Source organism: Rhipicephalus microplus, chromosome 1 (genome assembly GCF_043290135.1).
Source record: "Rhipicephalus microplus isolate Deutch F79 chromosome 1, USDA_Rmic, whole genome shotgun sequence".
Lineage (NCBI taxonomy): Eukaryota > Metazoa > Arthropoda > Arachnida > Ixodida > Ixodidae > Rhipicephalus > Rhipicephalus microplus.
The window spans coordinates 165720250-165736580 of NC_134700.1; the positions used below are offsets into that span (position 1 = coordinate 165720250).

General features: G+C 41.6%; 1 protein-coding gene across 2 annotated transcripts in view; it reads left to right on the forward strand.

The window, feature by feature from the left end:
* The window catches only part of LOC119184975 (uncharacterized), a 128169-nt gene that overhangs the window by 14329 nt on the left and 97509 nt on the right, over positions 1-16331 (forward strand). Inside the window, exons 8-13 of one of the 2 annotated variants that reach the window (XM_075887577.1) lie at positions 2054-2110; positions 5215-5354; positions 7483-7612; positions 9233-9349; positions 11891-12007; positions 15300-15480. In XM_075887577.1, the coding sequence (XP_075743692.1) occupies positions 2054-2110; positions 5215-5354; positions 7483-7612; positions 9233-9349; positions 11891-12007; positions 15300-15480 (742 nt within the window). The remainder of the gene's footprint in view (positions 1-2053; positions 2111-5214; positions 5355-7482; positions 7613-9232; positions 9350-11890; positions 12008-15299; positions 15481-16331) is intronic. The other variant, XM_075887578.1, reaches the window with a different exon arrangement.

Here is a 16331-nt window from a genome sequence, read left to right on the forward strand (position 1 = left end):
GATGAAAAAAAAGTTCACGGAAGTCCAAGCGCATCTTGTGGCTTTCAGCTGCTCATGCTGCTGTCGCCAGTAGGGAACACAAAACCCACCGAGTCCGAAGTGCCTGCCGACGGCCCTGTTGTTGTTTAGTGCAGGATCAATCATTCTCGATTCGAAAGCAGCCATGTAGCTTCTGTATCACCCCATAGCTTAACAACAGCGTAACCACAGAACGAACACAACGTACACTTACACACTGCAACGTGCACAGGCCATGTTGGCTTAGCTTGGCTTGGGGCTTTCTGCATTGATTGTTGTTCTAAAGCTTAAGAAATGGTGCCAGGTTGTCGTGCACTATCATTATTAGTGGTCGGAAGGAGCAAACGACTCTATGGCTGCAATTTTCAGGAGTGCGATAATTAGTCGCGAAAAAATATATATATATAGTATTTTTGTTGGGCAATGCAGGGGGGTGCGAGAATTTTGCGAGCGCGAGGATTACGCGATTAAATGCGATACTAGTTGGCAACTTCAACGTGCACTCGCGCAGAAATTCCCAATATCTATTCTTGCCGTTTATGGATGGATATAAACTGTAAATTGCCTGTGGCACATACCAGCTAATGGGAATTTAAAACAAAAAATGTTTACAGTAAATGAAGAACAATCATAAATGTCAAAAACCTAAAGCACCTACAAGAAGAAACTCTTTATACTAGTCAATGACTTCAAAGTAGACATTATGAGCCTTAGCACCTAGCTTTGCTGGCGACTCATCATGCGACTTTGTCACTTGTTGCAAGTGACAAAGTCACTTGCAACAGTGTTGCAAGTGACAATATGGGGCAATACACGAGTAACATGCTGTTACTCGCTCTTAAGGTTCCCAGAGCTGTACCCACTCATCATGATTAACTTTGGGAAGACTCGTCAATTTTTTTTTCACCAGCTAGGATGCACTCGTTTTTGAGAAATTCACACGGACATCGTTGTAGCCTCGCTTTGCAACAGGTGACCCCCACCAAACCTTTTTTGTTGTTGTTGTTGTTGTTATTGTTGTTGTTGTTAATTGTTGCTTTATGTGACCGAAATAATTGTCAAGTAACTTGCTAAAATCTCTGATCTGAAATTTCAAGAAGACACACAAGGGTGAACAGAACAAATAATTCGCCATTCTACCAGAAAGTCTCATTTTCAAAAAGGTGAGCCACTGAAGAAGTAGCCCTGCCGTGGTGGTCTAGTGGCTAAGGTTCTTGGGTGCTGACCCGCAGGTCGTGGGATCGAATCCCTGCTGCTGCGGCTGCATTTTCAATGGAGGTGAAAACGCTGTAGGCCTGGAGCTCAGATTTGGATGCATGTCAAAGAACCCCAGATCGTCGAAACTTCTGGAGCTCTCCGCTACGGTGTCTCTCATAATGTCATGGTGGTTTTGGGTCTTTGAACCCCACATATCAATCGACTGAAAAAGTAGACCCGTATCAGTACTGTCGTGTATTCTGACAGTGAAGAGCACATTTTTCTCTTCACCGTCAATCAAATGATTGAACTCGTTGATGAGTGGATCGGTGCCAAGAAAAATGTCGCTTGCCAGGGTCATTGGCTGGTACCAATTTCTTGTGACAAGTATCGATTTTTTGTACATTTGTCATTGTTCATTCCAGCACTATCAGTAAAGCTAGTCGAAATTGCAGAATGGACTCAACCATACGCATTCTCGTAACCTGCACAGAACACTCAAACATTGGAGGAAGTTTCCATACACCCGCACATAACCTCCACTGAGCAATGATAAGACCCCTAAGACTTTGACAGGGAATTGCCGATCTTCAGGATGAGAACTACACATGCCAGTCCATTTTCTCGGGGACCACTGGAAAGTGAGATATGATCCAGGAATTAATAACATGTGGTAACGGTTGCCTGAGGCAGGTTGTAAGTGGGACTTGTGTTTCAAGGCAGAAGTGTCGGGAGAATGTAACGAATAGAAAAGCATCAAAAGGGTGTCAATGTGTGTGTACCTGAGTCTTGGTTTCAAACTTTTTTCCAAGTACAGTTTTCTCTTGTTTGAATGCAGGTGATCGAAAGCAGTCTCAGGGATGGAACAGATGGTGCCGTCTCAGTGGGCCAATTGGTGAGCCTTTTTCATCCTCCCAAAAAAAGTAACAAATTTGCAGGCCTGTGCGGTACGTGCTACACAGGCACAGCGAAAGCTCGAAGACTGGCTTTTCTTGAACATTTTTAAAACTCTCTTGTATAGGCTTGTGGAATAGTGAAATTTAGGTTCGAAACGAATGGCCATTTTGTTCAAATTATTTTGAATCGAATTCAAATAGTTTATATATCGCATATTATAAAGAAAAATGGGCATACTTGTCATGACCAAACTGACATGCACAATATTTTTTTCAGAAATCGATACAAGGCCTGTGCAAATGCCATTTTTGGCATCAAAGAAAGCGCAAACAACTTTGAATAGTAACAGAATTAGATTTTTGGCAGAATACAAGTGATAGCCTGTAAAACAAAATTTCCTATACTTTAAACATATAAGTCGGTATAACAAGCTTTCAAACTTGCAAAAATGAATTGATGTGAGGCTAATGTCCTCATTTAACCTTGAATGGGGCTTCATGGCAGTGTGGATTTCTTTTGAGTGGGTGCTTTCATGGCTTAGCACCTCTCTACTGCAGCGAAACCACCTCCACTGGCTGTCACGTGCGGACCAATATGCATGCATTTGTTCGATTCGAATTATTCAAAATTTTCAATAACTTAAATTTGGTTCAAAGCGAATTCAAATACTTTATTATTCATTCACATATTTTGAACTATTAGAGTATTCACACTGGCCTACTCTTGTAGAAACTACAAGTACACTTGCATGGTACCTACATTACCAATCATCTCAATTATTGTAGAGTCGGGAAGTGTGCACTGTTCTATTAACATTTGTCATTTTTTGGAGAAGTGAGGTACCTGCTACACATCTGCTAGACATTGTGCACACTTTGTTGATACTGTGGCTGATGACAATGAAGAATTACCTCTGAACCTTTTGAAATGGTTTGGAAGCATTCAACGACCCACTCCTTACGAAATTCGCATTGTGTGTTGCCAGCGTGTTATTTTACTCTTTGTGAATGCTTTATTACACATTTTAACCTGTTGACGAACAGGAAGCCTGCATAGGATCAGTTTGTAACGGTGTTTCAAACTCAAGGGTGGCTCTGTGATAAAATACAGTCGAATCTCATTATTTCAAACACGCTTAATTCGAACTTCCGTTTAATTCGATCTCACGATGAAGTCCCGTCAAAGCTATGTGTATTTTAATGGGCGAAAACGCCAGGTAATTTGAACGCCCAAGCACTTCCGACGGTTCATTCGAACATACCGCACTCCCAAAAGGCTCTCAGTCCCCCCCCCCCCCCAATCCCGCAGCGGCACCTGCGACACCTCAACCCTGCCGGCGAAGGAAATGAAAAGCAAAAAAAAAAAAGCTGCGGTGAAATGTTTGCTCTCTTCCAAATACCGATCTGCGGCGCGCCGAGTCATGCTTCTCCCTTTTCCGTCCCTGCCATGTAAAGACCCTCCTCCTTCCAACGCCGCACGCGAAGAGAGAGAGAGCAAAAAAGCCGTCGCTGGGTTTAATGAATGTGTGGTTGGAAGAAAGGAAAAAGGCACTATCTTCTGCAGCCCTTGCCCCTTGCGGGAGCACGGCTCTGCGCCTTCAGGGGGGGTCTCTCACACACCGGTGCCACGCTTCCCCCTTTTCCTTTCCTGCCACGTAACCCTTCTTTCAACGACGCGCACGAAGAGAGCAAAAAAAAAAAAAAGCTGCCGTAGAGCATTGGTTTTCTCTCAAATACCGATCTGCTTCTCTCCGTGTGGAGACGCTCCTCTTTTCTTGTTACGTGCTGGCCATGATGCTGCGGCTCGGTAGCAGAGAGCGGGAGGCTCTAGCACGCAGCAGTCGTTGTCGTCGTCTTTAGAAAGTGTCTAAATTGTTTAGAAAGTGTTTAGAAGTTACGCGCGGCGCTTGGACTCCGCGTGCAACTTCTCTTGCCAGGAGAATGCTGAAGCCGTAGAAGAAATGCTTTGCAAGCTGTGTGCGAAATTGACTCGCTGCAAAGCAAACGTGTGCAGATGCGCATCACCAATTACTTCAATGAATAACGGATGTCCTGTGATTTGTGAACAAATGTGTTTTCCTAAACTTCCCCCTCGTTTGTTAGCTCAATGCTCATGCCCCACTGCATGGAGAGCCCTTGGTTTATTTAGCTTTCATTAATTCGAACTTCTTTTAATTCGAACAAATTTTTGGGCCCCTTCGAGTTCGAATTATCAAGATTCGACTGTACCGGTCTGTCATACAGATGGTCCAGGGTTGCATACGATTTGATTTTGGGTGTTTTCTAGTCATTCTGTTTTTTCTTATTTCGCAAATAGCGGTTACGAACACCAGGGGGGGGGGGGGTAATGTATTGGCACAAAATGCATAGCTTATGGTAAACTTTAGGGATGGGCAAATATTTGGCCGCTGCGAATATTTGCAGTATTCGAAGTAAACGAATATGTGTATATACTATATTCTCACATTCAACTTTTTGTAAAGGTGGTTTCACTGCAGTGCAGCGATAAACCAGCCTACCAGGCAAAGATTTCACTGCTGGTAAACAAATTTGAAGGTTAAAGAAGGTTAAATGGGCATATTACCTTCAATTCAGTTATGCCTAAAGTCTGAAGGAGCGTTGTAAGCGTTTATGTGCATAAAGTATACTAATTTTTAAGACAGAACATATTGTACCAGTTATGACTTGCATCGTACTGCTATTCAAGTCTTGCTATTGTTCGAAGTTGCTTCCACTTCCCTTCAAACGAAAAGTGATGTGCACACATGCCTGGTTCAAGTGGAAGTTAGTTGGGTCATAACAAAGATGCTCCCTTCTTAACAAGAAACAGAATTATACTGTTCAAACAATTTGATTTGAAATTATTCAACCAAATCTCTATTCACCTTGAACTTCAAATTTATTGTTTGTCTATCTTTAGTAAACCTAATGGAAACTTGATGTGATTTATATGGAAACTTTATAGAATTCTTGCCTTTCTCTCTTCATCATCTCCACAGACGCTATATTAATTTTGGTCTTGGCAGATGCGATGATCGAGGCAGCCATTTGCATTGCTTGAGTGGCTCGTACAACCCGGAATCCGTTTGCTCTTTTTGCGCAGAACCTGGTGGACCTGGCTGGCTCGGAACGATCGGAGCAGTGTGGGGACAGTGTGGGAGAACGTTTTCGAGAAAGCTCCCGCATCAATGTCTCTCTCTCGTTCCTCACACAAGTCATTTCCAAACTCAGCCGAGGAGAAAGGTACGACATAATTAGTACTATCCTGTAATGTATTGGTGACTAGGGTCTTCTCTGTAAAGTTATGTCACACAATTGGATTGTTGTTTTGGGAAATCCAGCTTCAGTTGCTGCAAAGAACCTTAAAATTTAGAGGTTCCGGGTTACTGTTGAGGCTTTCGGAAGCACTTTTATGATTTATGATAAAAATATGTTTTCGGTTACAGCATTATTCTCGATCAACAAGGCCATGTTGGTTTCACTGTGGTCAGCATGCTCTCCCATCGGACTCGCCAGCTATAGCTGACGGGTAGAAAATTGCTTGCCATCAAACTGGCTAGCATAAAAGTTATTTGGATGCGATGGCATGTGTTGAAAAGGACTTGAAAGCATATACATCTCGAATTAGAATATTTGTCCTGCGCCACAGACACTATTGCAGAAAGGCACAGTGATGAGGATTGCAGCTTGCACATTGCTTTTACGCAAAATAAAAACGAGATTTGTCGACTCATCTAGTAATTTAGTGTTTTGACAAAATAGGCATTTAATAGTTCGATGACTTGAAATATGTTTTTGCACTCTGCAAAGGTGAGCTTCGCATTACATTGTGCATCAGAATAGCGCACCTTAGAACCGGTTATAAGAGTCATTATGAAAACTGCCTTCCGTTTCAGTGTGATTGTTTTTTGCTTGCTTTGTTGCCGCACCCATTATGCCAGGAAACTGGTGGAACAGCAACACTGTTGCAGGAGGAAGAGCGAGAACATTTCCTTTAACAATAAGGGAAGTGCTGCTCCAAACTGCTCTGAAAAAGAATTGCTGCTCCAAAGTGTAATTTTTTTTTACTAATTGCTGCTGACAGGCTCCAAAATGACACTGAGAGAATGAGAATGACAAACTTTTGCAGTTTGACCGACTCGTAAGAGTCGGTCAAACTGCAAAAAAAACAAAAGAATCTGTGTACTCGAAACAAAAGAATCTGTGTACTATGATCCCAGTGCAGCATTATCGGCTCTGATCTCATTTGTGCAACAGTCAGCATATTAAGCATATACTAGTAGCTCATTTGGCTGTCCATTTTTTCAATTAGGTTTACAGGCTAATAAAGGTAAAATATGAAAATTAGCAGGACTGCTTTTATCTTGTACTGATTACCTACTGTTTATTTGAGAACATTTATATGGGACTGTGGTTACTTCTAAAATGTGGTGCTCAGCTTTTACAGTTTGATTTGATTTCTGCCATAAATACTAGCATTTTAAATTGTAGCTCATTTCACAGCCAATTTTTGAGAACCTACTATTGTTTGGTACTTGGAATTGACATTTATTGTTGTCTGGTAAATGTATTTCTTAAGAAATCTTATCTGAGATGCTTTGACAATGCTCTGAACTCCCAATACGCTAATGTTGGCAAATTGAATATCTGCTCCTAAAACACCAATAGCTGTGCTAAATTAGTATTTCTTTGTGCTCCGAAAACGCTTATGGCTGCTCCGAAGCAGTGCTTTTCCTATTCCAAAGTATGCTCCAAAAAGTAAAAAGGGACTTCTATCACTCCTTTAATGAGTAGCATGGGGCACATAGTTTGGTGTGCTGACATCACTGTTGAATTCTTTTCATGCTGCATGATCAGTATAAATATATCACATTTTAGCAAAACAATGAAGAGCCCCATGTGCGATATGCCTTTTTGTTCATCCTCTACCTGCTGCGTGTTTTGTGAGACTGAGGATGACAAAAATTTAAGCTTCTGTTTACAAGCTGCGATTTCGACTGAGAGGTGAGATGGTAACTGTGTTAACTCGCGTTAATGCGGGTGGTGGACAAACTACGAACAGGTAACTTGGTGCTATGTCACTGCTTCTGTGCTTACTGCTTTCAAGCTGTGGCCTTGTAATTTCCTAGCTACATTGCCACTTTCATTCTTGGAATAAGAATGTCACTCCATTTTTATTGTTGGAGCTAAGTACCAGGAAAAGCTAGTTTTCTTTTATTTTATAGGATTACGGGGCATGTTCTGCGTACAGAACTACCAAGGATGAGATTGTGGGTTTTTATCTTTCTGCAGATAATTACATGGTTTTCTTGATGTTACGTTCTTTTGATTGAGTAATTTAACTGAACACTTCAACCAATTTTCATTTCAGAGGTCACATCAACTTCAGGGACTCCAAACTGACTCGCATTCTTAGAAACTCCCTAGGTGGCAACTCGCACACTGCCATAGTATGCACAGTCAACCCCTGCAGCATGGAGCAGACGCTCAGCACACTCAAGGTGAGAGAGAATGAACTTTGTTTATATGAACAAGTCTTTGTTCAGAGGGATGGCAGTCAGGCCATGCCTGACTGCCACCTCCTTGGCTCTTTGTATGGCCGTGAGCTTTATCTTGAGGCTCAGCAGACTTGGGTGATAAGTTGTACAATTTCTGTCATTGACATTCATGGTCTGTAAAGGCATCCTTTAATACTGTATCACCAGTATCAGATTTATAGTTGAAGGATTTTTGTCTAACAAGCCAGCGTATCGATGATGGAGCACGGTAACACCAGCAAGCAATGAGTAATTCGACTGAAAACGGGGTGTGTGCTGGAGCCGATGTTTCGACTAGTGGACTCATTTTTTTTTGTTTTTGTTTTTGTTTTTTTTTTTTTTTTTTTTTTTTTTTTTTTTTTTTTTTTTTGAGGAGGCAAGCAGCAGTCACTTTCAACTCCAGCAGTTGCTCAAGCATGGTTTCATACACATATTGCATTTGCTGGCGCATTGCTCGTTCTGTGAATGTGGAGCAGTGCTTCCAAGCGTCTGAATTCTGGATGAGAGCGACGGCACGCTGGCACACGATTTAGTGAGTGTTTTATATAGAAAATAATATGTGTATCAGTGATACTTCTGTTATGTAGCACAGAAATTAATATTTGTTGTTATGACGGTAGCTCAAGTCATTGTGTGTGTAGTAAGATGACTGTTATTCATAGTCCCTGATGTGTGGTGTGGCCTTAACTCCTTTGCTTTTCTGTACAAATGTGCTGTATGACAGGAACATGCAAACATCAGATTTGATGAGTTAGTGCATCAGGCATTTTATTTCACTGTCCTGTCCTGTCCTGTCGCAGCATAGCTCGAGCAAAACTTTGTATACTTCCATCGTGTCAAATGCTCGTTAATTCAGAGGTATTCAGCAGCACAGTGGTCAACTTGGGCAACTCCAAAGGGTACCATCAAGACTCCGTAACTGTGAGAGTCGCGCAATCTAAGCAGTTTGGAGGCTCAAGCACTGCTTGCCGCAACCGACGGCAGAACCGCAGTTTTCGAGAAACTGGAACTGGATGAACAACTGCGGCAGAGTGTGATCATGATAATAGTGAATGAGGAGGAAGTGGCTCGGTAGCGCTAGTCCCCACCTGGCGGAAGCACTTGTGCCATCAGTGCATCTTGTGTCTACTAAAAAGCATGGATGACGAGACGGTTTGCATTACGTGACATTGCACTGTGCAGGAAGCCGCCGAAGCTCACACTTTCTTTGGTTTTCGTGACAGCTAGGGTGAGCTGTACCACCTGGTGGAGGCGAAGATCATTGTAGCACAAATTCTGGCGACGAGGCAGACACAAATAAAGGTTTTCATGAAATAAAGGTTGTCTTCAATCTTCGTCTTCATCTTCAAGGTCCATTCAATAATCCAAATTTTGGTTAACTCTTGACATTTTCACCGGTCACGTGACATCTGGGTTAACGAGGTTTTACTGTAATATGGCTAATTGTTTTCCATACTTTGTTGTAAATACAGTGATAACATTCGGTTACTCCTAGTATGAGTAACGTATGCCCCTATAATTTATCTGGGATCGCATGACCTTTTTGCGGCCTTCGGTTGATATTGAGCTTTCTGCGTTTTTCAGTTTGCAAGCTCTGCAAAGAAGATACAAAACACTCCAACGGTGAACGAGATTCTCACAAACGAGGCTCTGATCCGCCGCTATCATATGCAAATTCAAGAGCTCAAGGATCAAGTGAAGGTATGTTTGTATCACTTGTTTTCTTGTGTTGTTCAGTTAATATGATTAATGCCATGCCTCAAATTAAAACGCTGCCGTGGTCTACGTATAATCATATTATCTGTCTTGAATGCTATGTTAAATTCACCGTATCAGTAACCAAAACATATTAATGATTTGGCTTTGGAAGCGATATCATAAACAAAACGCACAGGAATAGTGTGCATCGGTTGTTGTATCAGTGCGTACATTGTATAAAGAAAAACTGAAAAATGAAGTAGTCGTAATTGAAAAATTAAAAGTAAAAACAAATAACGAAAAACATTAAGTGCTGATCATTGCACGAGAACTGAACCAAGGACCTCCATCGCAGAAACTTGCTACTGCAGTGTTGCGGATGCATTTTGATGAGGTAAGTAGGAGGCCTTTAAGAATTTTCCTTGTGCAAGCTACATTGACAACATTGCCTCTTAATACTATATCCATATCGGTAAGTATAGGCTCCACACTCGCTTCTGGGTTACTCTCTTGCTGCAATGCACCATGCAATGCTCCACCAGTCTATAAGGCGGTCAGTGGTAAATGCCTGCAAATTTGAGAGTACTTTAAGCAAGCTTGAGCATTTTGAGTTAGCTCACCCTTATTTAACTGAATTTTTGCACCTTGCATTTCTGGGCTGTATAAATCTGCCATAGTCCGCAAGGGATCCGGAAGTATATCTGAAGTGTGGGGGCGACGTTTGTAAGAAGGGATATATATATATATATATATATATATATATATATATATATATATATATATATATATATATATATATATATATATATATATATATAGGCATTAATACATATCTGTTTTTGCTTAGAAGGGGTCGTAGCAGCTGTTAAGGGGGGGGGGGGCATTTATTTTATTTATTAATTGTATTGTCAAGGCTCGAAGGCACAGAAAAGAGTGGTGTAAACAATCGGAAGTGCAGTTTTAAAAAACTTAAAAAAAAAGAAAGAAACAAAAACAGGAAAAATATTTACAGGGCATCATGTAAGGCAAGCTTGAAGTCCTTTAGGTCCGTTATACAGGCGATGAAGGCGGGAAGGTGGTTCCAGGCGGTGCATGTCCTTGGCACAAATGAATCATCTTACAGTCTCGTGCGACAGGAGGGTAAGCCAACCGTAATGCAATGGTGGGTCCTTGCTGATATGAATCGAGTTGGATGAAAGAGGGTGTCCTTCAAATGGCTGTTATAATGATATATTTTGTGAAAAAGGTGAAGGCGAGACAATTTGTGGCGAAATGAAAGATCAGGAAGGCTAGGGTGCTCTTCATGGATGTGACACTGGAATGACGTGAATAATTCGATAAGATGTAGGTGAAAATGCTGTAAGCCCGTGTTCTTAGATTTGGGTGCATCAGGTAGTTGAAATATTCGGAGCCCTTACACTACGGCGTCTCTGATAATATGTAGTGGTTTTGGGACATAAAACCCCAGATATCAATTAGACCTTTAAGTGTATCTGTCGCCTAAATTCTTCAAGCTGTAGTCATTAGAAAACTCTCCATTCAGTACTCTAGCACTGCTTATATACTGTGTTTTCTAAATGAATTTTGCTTTTTTCTATCGGCAGCTGAGTATACATTTCTGTAGTTGATGTTTGTGCGAACAAGGCTCAGCTTAAACACAGAAAGGATAAGTCCGCTACGCATGTATACACCAGACACACATACGCAGGCACATACACTGAACTTGTGTGTGTCTAGTTTATACATATAGAAAAGTGTACATTGAAGGGCTCGTTTTCTTTGGTAGATACACTTTTAATGAGATCTAACAGACAATTATGTCAAAGAAAGTGTAGGGGATGTTATATGAGGTAATTATAATGTAAATGTGAAGAAAGAAGTGTACGAAAAGACAACTTGCCGTGGGCAGGGACTGAACCTGCGAACCACAAAAAGGATAACTGCGCTACATGTGTAGTGCAGTTATTTCTTTTGTGTTGACATGCACCAACTCGGCCAGCAACAAGTTCTTCTCAGCTTAAACACTATCACATAGATGCTTGCAATATTTATGTCAGTTACACAGGTTAACGGGAGAAAGCTGTATACGTGTGCAAATATATCTTCCCCGAAACTAAGTCGTTGAAGCATTTCTTTAAAACTGCAATATTTGAGATCCTGTTTCGCTGGTATAGCAAGACTGAAGCTTCCAGGGAAAATTTCTTCCATATCTTAGTTAATTGTGATGAGGCTCTACGTGTTGCAAGGGACGTGCAAGGCTTTTCCAAGTGGCACGAGTGCATGCCTGAATACTTCACGCTGTGCTCTACATATTCTCTTCTTTTGTACAGTAAAGAGAAGAATTCAATAAGCCTTGCGGCTGGGCGAGTCACTTCATACTTCGAAGAAAAAGATGGTTGCATACGGACTACACTTAGACACAGAGTACAAGGACGAGCACAACCGTGTTGCGCTTGTCCCTATATTCTGTGTCCTCGTGTGGCTTGTGCGCAACCGTTTTTTTCCTTCCAAGGAGGATGGGGCTTTACTTAATTTTACGTGCAGGTCATGGAAGAGACACATCTGACGAAGGCTCTTGAGGAAAAGAACACCCAGATCGACGAGCTCAAGAGCAAGGTTTTGTCGCTGCAGAATAAACTGCTTGTCTCCACCCTTCCACAGGCAAGCTCTTTTACTCTGTTGTTTCTTACTGTGAGGGTTTGTTGGGTCAAGACAAGTACTATGCCAATTTTTCTTTATGATATGTGATAATATACGGTAGACCCTCATTAAACAGAACCTGAAGGGAACAGGAAAATGTGTTGGATTTACCAATAGTTCCATTTACTGAGACATGAACAAGGGTGCAGAATACAAGTATCAAACCAATCCTGCTGGAGGCATCTGTTCCGTTTAAGCAGTAGTTCCGTTTAACAGACATCCGTTTACTGAGAGTCTACTGTGCTACAGTAGAATCTCGATGATATGAATTCTAAGGGTCCACGCAACATGTGCATGTCATCCCAAAATGAACCAGAAACGACTTAAAGCTGATATTGAAAATGAACAAGAGCCTTATTGGCAAATCCTTCTTGCTGAAAGAAGCCATAGTGTTCTTTGGAACTTTTCTGCCTTCAAAATCTCTCAATAAAGTGTCACGGTTAATGTCACGGTTCGCTCACTGATGCTGCTGGCGCAGCACGTTCACACTTGACATCAAAGGGAGCAAAGGCGACAAAACTTATTGCAAATGCACTCGCTTTGTCGTTTAAGTGGCCGAAAAACCGTGCCACAAAGAAATATCAGTCCTGGAGTATTTACACTGGAGAATTCAAGGGAAAAACACCAGAGCTGCCGGAAAACCACGTCCGGGCCCGTAGAAACACACTAGTTCTGCCCCTCGTACATATGCCACCGCCGCTTGAGAATTCATTCCGTTCTGCCTGTTTTCTGAGCATTTATGTTCATACATGTTATAGTTATGCAGGCAAGGCACTGATAGGAAACAGTTTACACCTTTACGAACGTTGTTTCGGAAGATGCACCAGCAGAAACGAAAGCGAGCGGATGCAGCGGCGGTGGCAGATTCAACCAGCAGTGCAAAAAAAAAAAAAGAGACGCGTTAGGGCATGCAGACTCGCTGCTGCAGCACCTTCTTCTACTTCTGGTGTTCTTCGCGATCGTAATCCAAACCAGGCTCTTGATGAACGCATCCTTGTCAAGGCCGTGAGCTTTGATGTGCTGCACGGGTAGTTTGGGATGATGGCAACGCGCTCCACTGCCGACGCCTTTGCTGCCATGTTGAATTAGCGGCTGATTGGTTACATCATAGTTTTCTATGGTTTACATCACCTTTTTGAGAGCTAGAGCAGACAGTATAGCCAAAGCCATGAAGCAAAAAATCTGCTATCGCGTGGCAGGAAAATTGGTCTCGGGCCGATTTTTTCTCGGTGTGTTCTTCCGGTCACTAAAGCAAGGAAAATTGTAGCGTGTTTTGCCGTATTCACTCTCTTCGAGGCCAAGAGTGAACGTGCCTTCCTCGCACAGACAAGCCGCGTTGCGCTATTGGCGTGCAGCGGTCCATCACACATTCGTATCATTTGCGGTGGCTGGAGAAACCGTTCGATAACATCGATTCACGGCGTAACTTATATAATGTCCGTAGAAAACGTCCTTAAAGTTTGCATCACTGTGAAACTGCAACAATTGTAATTGTAACATCGAGATTCTATTGTTTTTCAATTCGGTTCGAAATTATTTGTCCAAAATCGCTCATCGCTTCGAACCTACAGTCCACACAACCCTAATCTGTACTGATTGACAGAATGACTGAAATGTGCCAATTCTAAAATATAGAATCTTATTTCTAGGCTTGTGCAAACAGTGTATTCAAGTTCAAAGCGAGTAGTGATTTTTGTAGAATAATTTTGAATCGAACTCTGATAGAATATATGACGTGTAAAGAAAAATGGGCATATTTATCAGGACCTAAGTAACGTGTACAATATTTTTTTTGAAACAAGGCCTCTATGCAAGAGCTTTCTTCATTTTTTTTTTTTTATTAAAAGACAGTCTAAAGAACTTTGTAAAGTAGCAGGATTTGACTTTCAATAAGATGCAAGTGATAACCTGTAAAATATGTAACTTTATTCTACAGTTAGTGTATAAGCTGGCAAAACAAGCTTTTAAGCTTAAAAATTATCAATAGATTTGAAGATATTATGTTCATTTAAAGAGGCCCTGCAACAGTCTTTCAAGTAGCCATGTAATGGATTAACTAAAGAAGCTCTTTGCCTGATGAATTAACCATCGCAAAAAGTTTTAGAATTTGTTCAGTATGAGCGGTGTCGCAAAGATTTCTCACATGCTGCAATTGCATTCTCTCTTCTCGTTCCAACGAAAGCGCCTAAAGCAAAGCCGGGAGAAATGGCATAGGGAAAGAAAATACGTCACATGCGTGTCGTTACCTTGAGCACTCTTTTTCTTTTTTTTTTCTTTGAATGCGCGGCTTTTCAGTGCAATCACGCATGTACGCATGGACATGTTTTGGCCACCCGCAGCCGCCCCAGTAACGACCGAGCGCCCCATGCTCGAATCGGCTAATGGCTGGTACAGTGGTTGTGACGAGCGATTTCGCACATTGTGGCGTCAATTGCCGAGAGAAGAAGGCAGTTTTTATCTGAATTTCAGAATGTATTGTGAATTTCAGGTCACGTGCTGTGCTATAATGTTTAGCTCGCGCGTTATAGGTAGCCTCGACGACCGATCGGCAGCGTTTGCCGATCATGCTCTAAAAGTGTAGCAGGGTCCCTTTAGATATAAAGTGGGGCTTCGCGGCCGAGCAAATTTTTTCTGGTTATATGTTTTCACAGCTTAGCATTCCTATACAGCAGTGAAACCATATTTATAGGCAGTTACATGCAGTTTAGTATACATTCTTTTGTTCATGTCAAATACTTTGAAATATTCGATAATTTAAGTTCGAATCGAAATGAATTCAAATACTCTACTATTCGTTCGAATATTTGAAGCATGCGAATATTCGCACAAGCCTACTTTTTTCCACTTTCAACATTACTGTGTGGGGTGCGTCATGGAAAAAAACTGCTTGAGATCAGTGACGTATGTGTAGCTGGTGATTGTACTTGTGTAGATAATTCTAGAAAAATCTGAGATGAGGTCAGTCATGAGTGAACAATTCCAATAGTAAAAGGTCTTCGGGTCGTCTGTTTGACACCGGTAATGTAAGCTGTATGGCCACGGCCAGGGAAATGTTCGCACCAACATTCCATAACTCCTAGTCTGTCTCAATTCTTTCCTGTTCTACTCATTATGTATTTATTGTGCATTTAAATTACACAATATAAAAACATGCCAGGCAGGAAAGGGCATGGTAAATGAGAAAAGACTTGTGCACCAGTCCTTACTTGTTTTTCACATGTGCCGGATGCACGCTGTGATTTGCTTCTTGCAGAAGCGAAAACAGCGCAGAGAGACGTGGGCAGCGCCAAGGAGCATCAGCAGCTTGCCTAGGCCGCTGGTTATCCCACTGCCCCAATGGACACCTTCGCCTCCATGTGCAATGGAGGAAAGTCCGGACATGGGGCGAGGAGGTAGACTTTCCACTGTCCTCGAAGAAAGCGAGTCATTCAATGGTACAGCTTTTTCTCACCACTGCTCTGTTCAATTAGTTTTGAGACTCGTACAAGGATAAAAATTTTAAATGTGAATTGGGTAGTGCCAGCAGCACACAGAATGATATTGATTCAAATCGAACTGAGGGTTTTTTTATTTCACTACAAGTAGCATCTTTGCGTGCTTGTTTGAGTATAGAGTGCACTGTAATTTTTCATGTTTACACAATGTATTGTCATTTTTGTTATGTATTGATATTTTGAGTTCCCCCCTCCCCCTTGGGCGCTGTGAGTACTGTGATGAACAAAGAAATCAAAAGTTATTTTGACAAATAAATGCAAATGCTAATACTTTTCAAATGATTTTCTAATATTGAATAGTTGCTTTTTACATTTTATCAGAAGTGTTTCTTGCGAGATGGTATTCAGAATTTTAGCAGGTGAACAACATATCGACCATTGTGGACAAATAGGCAGACTGTTTGCATACACAAAATGTAATGTGTGTGAGGGATCTTTGTGTAGTTAATGAAGTCTGGCTCTACAGTGTTCTGCACTATGTAAGCTCTCATACATTGTGTTTATACTATACTCACAGAAACGAGATATTTTTGGCCCACCTTATTACCACATGGGGTGTAGTTGGCCCAGTTTATTACTCTTATTGGAATCGTGGAACATTTGGCCACCATCCGGTTCATTCAGACAATCCTCTGAGCATGCCAATCACAGAGCGTCACAAAAGTAAACCATATATGAATATAAGTCGCATATCAAATACAAATCTCAAAGCGCTGCGACATAGAACACCGAAAACGTCATTCGGAAACATTGTCCAAACCTGCCCTTATACTGAATATATCAGGAATAGA